Below are 10032 nucleotides of genomic sequence, written 5' to 3'. Positions count from 1 at the left end.
AATCAAATAAAGTTTACAACAGATTCTCTTGATCCACACATGCGTGGTGCTCCGTCCAGCTGACACAACACAGGGTAAGAGATGAAAAGAGGATGGGGTTCACCATGGATCAGTTCCACATGGCCTTCAAACGGAGCAACAAAGCCACACAGTGCAGACGACCATGTAACCAGCACACCTGCCCATACACATATTTCATACCCATGAAATCACATGAGACACTTGGCAAACAAGAAGCCTCATACATTAAAAAGTCTCTAACAGTTAAAGGACAACTTGCAACTGTGTCACATATTGTGTTCCCCCCCCCAAAAGAACAAAACTAGAGCCCGATACACAGATCATGGTCTTTATTTCCAAATGGTACAAAGCACAATGGAAAAACGTGTTTTAGGGCAGGCAGGGGTCCCGGTAGGCTCCCTCAGGGCGTGGGGTGTTTAAGCTGGTCCAGTTTGCGTCGCAGCATGTTATAGTTGTCTCTGGTCCCGGGAGCCTCGGGGTCCAACTTTAGAGACAGTTCGTAGTGTTTCTTTGCCAGCTCCAGCTTTCCCCAGCGATGATACAGCACAGCTGAGGGAAAAGATGGACCGCACATCAAGCTGAGAAAGGAGCGACCATTTTGATTCTAATTCATTCAGCGCATTCAATACGGGTGCATCGCTTCTGACAGCAGACGCCATTGTCGTTTCACCTTTCCCATTGCCCTAGAATCTCTCCCGAACTCAAATGTGTGCCGCAACCAGTAGCTTACCTAAATTGCCATGGCAACTAGCGGAATTTGGGTTGATCCGGAGAGCAAGGAGGAAGAAGCCCTCCGACTCCTGAGGACAAAGACAACCATAAGAAACACACGGAGTTATCTTCAGCGTTACTACGTAGAGGAATGGACCCTGTGTGGAATAAAACTAAATAAACATGCATGAAAGAGTGGAGATGTTTGTGCGACAGCGACTGACCTTGTATTTCTGTGATTTCCCCAGGACGTTAGCCAATGAGAACATGATGGTGTGGTCTTTGGGGAGGAGCCTCAGAGCCTCTCGGCCGATCAGCTCGGCTTGACCCAGGTTACCTCAAAGACAGAGCGGACAGGTAGCAAACAAATGTCAAGACCTTCATTTTTAGTGATACACACACACACACACGTACGAAGACACAAGTACACATCATGGTAGCCAACGTGCGTGATTTACACTTAACGACAATAACAGCCGGTACATGGAGTTTGCTTTATTTGTCAGCAGTGTCTAGAGCAGAGTTTTTCCCTCTCCACACATGGAAGAGCGGTTTAGTCTCCTAATTAAGGTTGAACACAAGGCCCACTGGGTTATTGATCTCTGTCACAGACACGTCTGATGTCTGGCCAGAAATGGGAAAGGAAAGAGAGACAGACAGTCGCAGAGATAGACTGAAAGACAATGACCTGTGCCCTTCATGGCCTGTGCCCTTCAGACACAGCTTGCCAACATGTGACTCCATGTCTGAGCGCTTTCGCCTGAATCTACGCCGCCTTTTGTTTGTGTAATGATCAAATAAAAAAAGAGAGGTAGCGAACAACAAAGAGAGAAGAATATTCCCGATTCCTTGCTATTTGAAAATGACACCTATTGTTCTTCTTTTCTCTCTTTTTTGTTTGTTTGGTGGGGAGCTGGGGAGAGGGGTAGAATTATTTCTGTCAGATTTGGGGAACAAATGCGGTGGGGGGACTCTGAGGGGGCGCTGTTCTGGCTGTGCTTGCAACACGTTTGATCAGGAACATACTGGGCCCTGATTGGACAGTTCCAGTGCCCTCCTGGGAGACTCCGCCCCCGCGGGAGCTGCTTCTGACAAAACGGCTCGAGCGTTTGGAAATCAGAGCATTCTCCACACGGCAGGGAAGAGTGCCTTCCAAACTCAGAACACAAAGCTTTAATACATAAATTTCAAGCATTGCCGATTCCTGCTCTTCCGGTCTAATCTTGTTGGCCATTTAGATTTCCTGCCTTTCCAAAATAACAACACTGTATTTCTTGGCTGTTAATGGCAGAACAAGCTGCACCCAGAACAGAGTTCTTTGAAAGTAAAGTGACTCGTAAAATAACATCAATTCACAAAATGGGTAAAGCTTATAAGATACAACTTATAATAAGTTATACTTTCTAATAATTACATTATTTCTGATGAAACAATGAAAAAAAAGCTGTACAGAGAATGTGTGCGTGTGCGTGCGTGTGAGTGTGTGTGTGTGTGTGAGTGTGCAGTACCAGTGTTGTCCAGCAGTATGACCATGTTGTTCCAGGCGAGGCTGTGGTCAGGTTTTAGCACAGTTGCGTTCCTCCATGCGTTCAGAGCATCCACATGTCTGTTCAGGTCAGCATACTGTACATGACGAGAGAGAAGAAGAGTTATACAATCTTCTCCTTTCTTTCCGTATGGCAAAAACCGACCAATACACAAAGTAGTTTTTCCATTTAGTTTTTTTGTTGGTTTACATTTCAGAGTCTTTGTCGTAAAGGAGCACCGTCACAACTTATCTGTCTGGTAACAGAGAGACATCTGCTAAACAGTGTTCCCACCCTGGAGTCTCACCAAGCGTCCGAGGTTGTAGTAGCAGTCGGGGTATTTCTTCCGGAAGCGGATGGCGTTCCAATAGCTCTGCTCTGCTTCCTCGAATCTCTTCAGGCTGTTCTGAACTATTCCCAGATTCATCCAAGCTGCAGCAAAGTCAGGCCTGCATGGGATACACATTTTTATTAAATACAAAACTATCAGCAGGGAACTTTTTCCAAGATGTTTGGTGTTGGAAATCAGAGAAACGAAGGTCTGGTTTGTTGCGAGAGGTGCATCTGTGTGTTGGGAGACGTACTGAATAGACACAGCTTTAGACAACAGCTGCTCTGCCTCGATCAGTTCATTCCTCTCCTTCAGGATATTCCCCAGGTTGTTCATGGCATGGACATAAGTAGGATGTAGCCTGAAAGCCACAGAAAGATGCACTTAACATGACTCAGCCCTCTCTCGCATATACGGCCGTAACTCAACTAGCTCACTGTATTGCTAATGCGTGCGAGGAGACGTACCTGACTGCCTCTCTGTAGTATGCAATAGCAGGGGTAGAGTTTCCTCTGTCAGCCAGATTCTTACCGACATTGTAATGGACCTGAGGAGCCGGTCATTAACACATGAACAAGGCATCAGAGCGTGACTTACTTACAGAAGCAACCATTATTTATTGACATGTGGACACAGACATTTACCTTGGCATTGAGCGAACATACGGACAGGGCACTGGTGAAGAGGCTTTGCTCTGACCGCCACTGGTGACTGCGGAGAGCACAGCGAGCTACGTACACACACAACAGTGCAAGCACCGACACACACAGGGGCTTCTGGATATAGGGAAATAACACAAACAGAAAAAGAGACAACATCTTAACACCATGTACACCAAGTAAATATAACCCTTTGACGAAAACCTGTATTATCTGTGAGCCAGAGTTAACAGCCTACAAACACACACACACACACACACACACACACACACACACACACACACACACACACACACACACACACACACACACACACACACACACACACACACACACACACACACACACACACACGACACCTGCTGTTATCATCCCTTTACAGGGGAGTCATTAGTCATTTCTCATGTCTCTACCTGCACTGCATCACTGAACCATTAAAGCTACATTATCAGGTGGGGAAATAAAATAGTTTTAAAAAACCGGACAATGTGATCTGGTGGCTTCTGGAGATAGACTAGTCACCGGGTTCTTACACTGCTGGACTCTGAGGGACTCAATAGGGCGTGGTATCCTGTACTTTGGGTATGATTTAGCCCTACCCTGTATCTGGGCCAGCGGCAGCAGTAGAGTCCCACGGAGTAGGCCAGCAGTAAGCAGTAGCCGGCCGAAGACAGGTAGAGCACTCTTTCTGCGACGACGAAGCCCACCCGGAAAAAGATGTTACAAGCCGGAAGAAACGGGACCACGAGCAGCACCAGGCCCAAGGTCAGTGTCCTGGCAGGGAGAGAAAGAGGACACACAACGCCCAAGGATTATATACACGCGTGTGTGACACAAAAGGGCAGTCTGACACTGTATGGCGAAGAAATGCAGGCTCAATTAGCCACTCCTGAAACACAGAAACCTTCCCTTTGAAGCACACACACTCAGTATGTCTCCTGACCAACGGGGAATTTTTTTTAATTCAATTGAGACGTGCTGCTCTGGTCACACTGCGGTGGTCGTGGTACAATTTTCATAATCAGTTGTAAGTCTAGAGAGGCCGACATGTACTTCATTTCGTCTACAGCGAGTGCTGAGATGGCCGTGCTTGCGTACCTTCTCCTCTGGCTGTCCGGCGAGCACAAGGCTTGACTTATCAAGCCTATCAGGACGCACCAGAGCAGCAGCAGCCACACCATCCTCCAATCAGTGGCTGACTTAATGAGAGGCACACAGCCCATGGACCAATCAAAACACAGCCACCAGGGACACAGCAGCAGCCAGGCATTCAGAGAGTAGTAGTAATTATAGTTCACTATCTGCCAATCAAAGAGGAACAGGAGGGGAGCAGAATGGGAGAGGAAGGAAAGATGAGGAGAGAGGCATTTTAAAATTCAGAATCTGTGTTAATGATAAAGATTACTTGGGTCCAAATCAATATTAGAGGTTTGATTAGACCATTGGAGACAAATCATTGATGCATAAGTCCTAGAATATTTCAAAAAACAATAATGCATCAAATAAATCGCACAAAAGAAATATATCTTACTCACTCTAAGAAATATATTTTCCGCAAAAGAGGCAGGGTTGTCTACTTCAGTGAACGCTGGCGGTCCCGTTCCCATGATCCTCCAGCGAGCATAGAGCATCGACAGTCCTCCAAGACCCATGAGAGCCAATCGTGTAAGCAATCCCGTTCGCAATATCTCACTTACCTGTCAGAAAAATACTCTCTGTCACTGACAAATACAAATCCATGCTTGTTAGTTACTGGCAAGTGCCGTTTCATGACTCCAGCAAAGTGAAAATGCATATTGCTTTACATAGACTAATGTATGTGAAGTGACATTAATCATACAACGGCGTGCATAATTTATGACAGAAAGGAGGGGAGGGGAAGGGGTTTATAAACTGTAACTCACATCGAGTGTATTCTTCCTGAGGAGTAGCCTCTGGCCGAGTTCATACACATTAACATTACAGATCAGAAGGACATCAAAGGCTGCATTCACACCCTGGAGGAAAATATATAGAGAAGGGAGAGAAATTGGCATTTAAAATGTATATAGGTCAGCAACATAATGTATCTCTATAGAAAGACATGACACTTTTCATTTATTTTCATGTCAGCAAGAGCAAAAAAAAAAGAGATCATCAATTGGTATGCCTTCATTGAGTGATATCAAATGAGTATTCTTCGGGTACCACTGATGAGGACTCTCTTTTAACATTGTTCTCACTGGGGCTGTGATGAAATCATCAAGTGACGACAAAAGAATAACAAGAAGAACAGACTTTGTACCAAGACTGTGATGCCTTGTTCTTTACAGAGCATCGCCGCAGCACACAGCAAGAGGCTGACCACAACCCACTGCACGGAAAACCTGTGATCTCCGTCACTCCCTGGGGGAACACAAAGCCGAAACCGAGCCCGTTATGGACAGTTAAAATGTTGTTGCTCAAACAGATGGCTTTAAAAAAAATAAGTAGCTCCAGAACATTTGATTCGGGCACTACTGTACATCAGCACGTGTGTACGGTCCTTTCATACTTGTGTTGTATACGTACCTCTGTTGAAAGCTTTGCAGTAGGTGAGGAAGGAGAGCTGGAAGAACAGAGCGCACAAGAGATCTGCTCGACCCACTATACCAGCCACCTTTATTGAGACGGAGCAGGAAACAAGAGAGAGAACAGAGCATGAAAGGTGGAAATAAAAACAACAAGTTCATCTACCAATTATACATGAACAAACAGCCTGATGAGATGCATCCCTTCAATGGTTTTCTATTACATATTCCATTCCTTACATCTTTTGCATGGGGCATCCAGTTATGACTGGAGGCTTATTAACACAGATAGGAAAAACCTCTCATTACCAGCAGTACCACCTGTTGGTGTGTGTGTTGTATACAGTGTGTGGGTACAGTATGGTCGGCATCCTGGGGTTGCATGCTTTGATACATACAGCGGACCTAAGCCAACAGTCTGCCTGCCTCCCACCCCCCAGGTCTCGCCCAGTCCTTGACCTGCATGATTAAAGGGAATGGAGAAGGGGCTTTGCTGCCTTCCAGCCAGGCTTTACAGCAAACGCACATATGCTGGCTGGTCAATAAGCATCCCAACACAACTAATAATCAGGCCGGGCTACCGCACGCACCTCGGCCCTGCACTGCCAGCTGAGACTGGACTTTTGTTCTTGGCATGCAACCACTGGCATGTTTAGTATTAAAATCTCTGGACTAGTTTGTCAAGATGCCATGATGTACCGCCGTAGGAAAATAACCATGTTTGAAAAAGAAAAGCCAGAATCACAGCCGGTGAAATGTGTCAGGGGGCTGTACATGCCTGATCCTGACCCAGCACAAGCTCACAAGCAGGGACGGGAGCTGGCATAATTGGGGAACTGATGCATCAGGCTATAGAAGGAAAATATCTAAATATTTAATGACTCATTTTCATTTTCTGCCATCATGTGTCATGAGTTTATAAACACATTTCAGTGATGTTGCTGCACCAAAAACATTGGAAGCATCAAGAGCAGGAAATGCAACGCAAAAAAAAAATAAAAAGGGAAAGGAATGTGTGATTATGTGGCGGGAACATCTATTAAAGCAACATTATATTTTGCTGTGCTAGCAAAGCTCACGACTTGCTCGTGTTTTATCATAAGTAATGTGAGCGTAACAAGCCCAGCAGTGTAAAAGTGAATTGCACTCTGAAACTGTAGAGCCGCTAAATAAATAATTAAATAAATACAGAATCCTACATTATGTTGCTCGTCATCTTACGACTTCATCTTACGACTACTGCGACTCCCTCCTGGCTGGACTGCCTACATGTACCAGAATGCAGCAGCCTGCCGTGCACTTATTGTAAGTCGCTTTGGACAAAAGCATCAGCTTAATGTAATGTAATGTTACAGTGTCATATTAGACGATGTAAGATTTAGTCACACTGTGCTATAAAAAGAGAAAAGGTTTCAAAAGTTCCATCTCCCACCAAACACGCAGGGCTTATTTTATCCAACGTTTTTTGTTATCAGCGTTTGCAAAGACAGCTGGGGAACCTGAGATCTGATGGACTTTGTATGGTTTAGCACTTGCAGTTGGAGTGCAATAGTCTTTATTTAATGCCCCTGTGAGAGCCAAGCATATTAGAATTATGATGTTTTTAATAGAAATGAAAAAAAACTCTTTTGAACTTACACTTTCTGTGTGGACTGGGTGTGCGGCAAAGAAGAGGGCAGCTAGCAGAGAGGTCTTGGGAGCGTGGTTCAGTATCCTACCCTTCTCATCATAGGCCAGTCCACCAATCAGTATCGCAAACAAGTCAATCATAAGCGCAGATATGACAGAATGGAGGATGATGTTCAGCACATGGAAGCCAACAGGGTGCAGGCCTCCCGCCAAGAGGTAGTTCAGCCTGCAACAGCAAGAGGGGGAAATAACTGATGATAAACATATGGGCAGATGTAGGAAAGTACAGCTACGCGATAGCGTTGTTGGGGGCAGTCTGAAAAAAATGTTTATCAGTCATTCACTGCACTTTGTTAAAGACTGCATCAAGCTCCAGCGTAAGTCTGTAAGTCTGGAGTGATTTGGAGGGTGGACTCGCGACCTTTCCGTGTGTCACCCGGTGCCATGCAGCACGAGACTCAGACCAGCTCAGTGTTGACAGACCCACACAGGCAAGAGTTTGTCTCATACCTACACACATGATGAGGAGGGCAGCATTCAAGTCTCTTTTATCCTTGAAAAGGTCACAAGTAACCCCTAGGCTGCCCTGAGTTCAATGCAGCTAAACTGTGTAAAGCAAGCTGCTTGAAAACAAGCTCATTCTTCTCTTGCCAATATCCTGTAGTCAGACTAGAGCAGAGTTAACGTGGTTGAAGTCAGAATCCTGCCACTTACAAAGTATTTGTGGGCGCAAGGAGCCGACAACATAATTATCAGAACAGAGCGAGCTGCACCAGTGGAGCCAAGACCCATTAGTTCTCCTGCCTGGGTGACACAAGGCTGAGAGACGGATGGGTTTCTTCTGCAGCATCACAAGTTTGACACCTAACCCACCTCCTCCCAAATCCCAGTGACTACACCATCACTACGTGTGACAAACTGAAAACAGGAAGTATGTTGTGGAGTCCTGTTAAACAATGTAAACACCTGCCAGCCGAGCAGTAACTATGGTCTAACATCAGTGTTTGAGCTCACACAGTAGATGCATGTCCTCACCTAAATGTAAGGACGGTGAGAGGTCGGTATGATTTGTGACTTGAGTTGCTGCTCAGGTTGCTCCCCCAGAAGTCATTGCTCCAGATATTGGTCAGAGGCGTTGTTGGTTTCAAGTCCTGGAAGAGAAACACAAGATTTGACTGAAGCCAGCGCCACGACCATGTGCAGGACACCGTTCAGTTGATGCTGCAGAGGCAATGTCATAAACATGGATACTTTTTCAATACAAAAGGGGGTACAGTAATGGTTTCTTAAATGTGTATATCATACTACTAGAAAAGAGGAGCATACCTTGTTGTTGACGATTGCTTCTGAATCATCAAACACAAACTCCCCGTCAAAACTGTTGATGAAGCACAGGAGTGCCACCAGGGCGACAGTGACCTTGGCCTGGACTGGAGCAAGCTTTGGGAGGGGTATTTGGTGATCCCAATACACTTCAGATAATGCCATGATGCACAGGGTCTCTGGTCATTCTGTGTCATCATCTAGTCCCTGAGGCGATGAGTGCAGGCAGAGAGCAGCATACTGTGAAGCTGCTACAATCATGGGTTATAAAATGACTGAGAACAGGTGTAATAAGGAAACACGGTCTTTATACACTGGGTGGATTCTTACCTTATCTCTTGAGAGACATATTGTGAGAGGTCACTGTGTCTTGTTTAACTCCCATGTTAGCTTATTTGCCAGCCGGCTAAATAGCAAACGTAAACGTTAACTCGCCAACAATCGTACCTGCACACAAACGTGGTGATTCGCTTTGCACTTTGTAACAAAGATGTAAAATGATTACGCTGTCAGTGACACATGACGGTGTAACGTGAAGTGTAACGTTACCTTGGTAGTTAGCAGGCTAATAAAGCGTGACTTTAGCATGTCTTGTTAGCCGGTGTATACGGCATAAACATGATATGCACGCGGTAGTAGCTATATCCGTACTACACGCTATCTATTGTTAATATTTTCCGACAAAGGTGAAGATGTTCCGTCACATAAGACAGCCCCGGCGAGATGCAGACGGTAACTCACGGCTGTAAACAAATATCACGCTCTGCCTGAAACACTTCCTGTCTAGTGTAAAGGTCACGTGTTCGTTTTCAGCCAATAGATAAATGATGCAGTCTTCTTCTTCTTCTCTTTATGGTGTGCAGTCAGTGGGGTACAGAATGTCATTTCAAACAACGTTTCACACAAATTGCGCATATTGAGCATGTTGTGAAAGCGCAGAGAAAAGCTCATGGTGCTGTTTTGTCTCTCAGATAACTGTATTGTATTGTATTGTATGTATGTATTGTATGTATTGCTGTAACCTCATCCTTCCAACAGGACTACCGACTGGGGTAGAATAAACTACTGTACGAAACAAATATAGTAAAATGTTACTTCTTTCTCTCAACATTATTAGTTAAGTAATAATGTAATCTGGGGAAAAACAGATTATTATTAAAGGAAAGTTGCAGTTATTTGCATATTGTGTAAAGAAAACTAGACAGAGCACATGAGGAAATGTGTGTATGCTGCATATGCGTCTGTTTCCTTTAAAATGACTGACATAGTGCCCAAATAGCCTA

The 10032-nt window shown here is 45.0% G+C and overlaps 1 protein-coding gene across 3 annotated transcripts; it reads right to left on the bottom strand.

Moving 5' to 3' along the window:
• Positions 1-335: 335 nt before the first annotated feature.
• Positions 336-9543, bottom strand: tmtc4 (transmembrane O-mannosyltransferase targeting cadherins 4). 3 transcript variants are annotated; one of them, XM_029459845.1, is made up of 19 exons: positions 9299-9543; positions 9080-9196; positions 8753-9000; positions 8462-8577; positions 7436-7652; positions 5799-5886; positions 5533-5633; positions 5153-5245; positions 4784-4945; positions 4347-4549; positions 3848-4022; positions 3234-3365; positions 3057-3136; positions 2843-2950; positions 2566-2707; positions 2241-2355; positions 957-1069; positions 752-821; positions 336-570 (listed from the first exon to the last, which is right to left on the bottom strand). In XM_029459845.1, the coding sequence occupies exons 3-19, from the start codon at positions 8912-8914 to the stop codon at positions 422-424; spliced, it is 2226 nt and encodes a 741-aa protein (XP_029315705.1). In that variant the 5' UTR covers positions 8915-9000; positions 9080-9196; positions 9299-9543; the 3' UTR covers positions 336-421. The 3 variants fall into 3 exon arrangements, with proteins under 3 accessions (XP_029315705.1, XP_029315707.1, XP_029315706.1); XM_029459847.1 differs by having other exon boundaries at positions 8753-8997; XM_029459846.1 differs by having other exon boundaries at positions 8753-8956.
• Between the last annotated feature and the right edge of the window lie 489 nt (positions 9544-10032).

The sequence above is a fragment of the Cottoperca gobio genome, chromosome 21, assembly GCF_900634415.1.
Source record: "Cottoperca gobio chromosome 21, fCotGob3.1, whole genome shotgun sequence".
NCBI lineage: Eukaryota > Metazoa > Chordata > Actinopteri > Perciformes > Bovichtidae > Cottoperca > Cottoperca gobio.
This window is presented reverse-complemented; position numbering and strand designations above follow the sequence as displayed.

Bases quoted from the DNA above. Each gene is read 5' to 3' on its own strand.
- tmtc4 (XM_029459845.1), bottom strand. From the start codon at position 8,914: ATGGCATTATCTGAAGTGTATTGGGATCACCAAATACCCCTCCCAAAG. The intron at 4,550-4,783 runs GTGAGTAAGATA...TTTGATTGGCAG, and splicing joins CGGAAAATATATTTCTTAGA to ATAGTGAACTATAATTACTA. The intron at 2,356-2,565 runs GTGAGACTCCAG...CGTCATGTACAG, and splicing joins ACTACAACCTCGGACGCTTG to TATGCTGACCTGAACAGACA.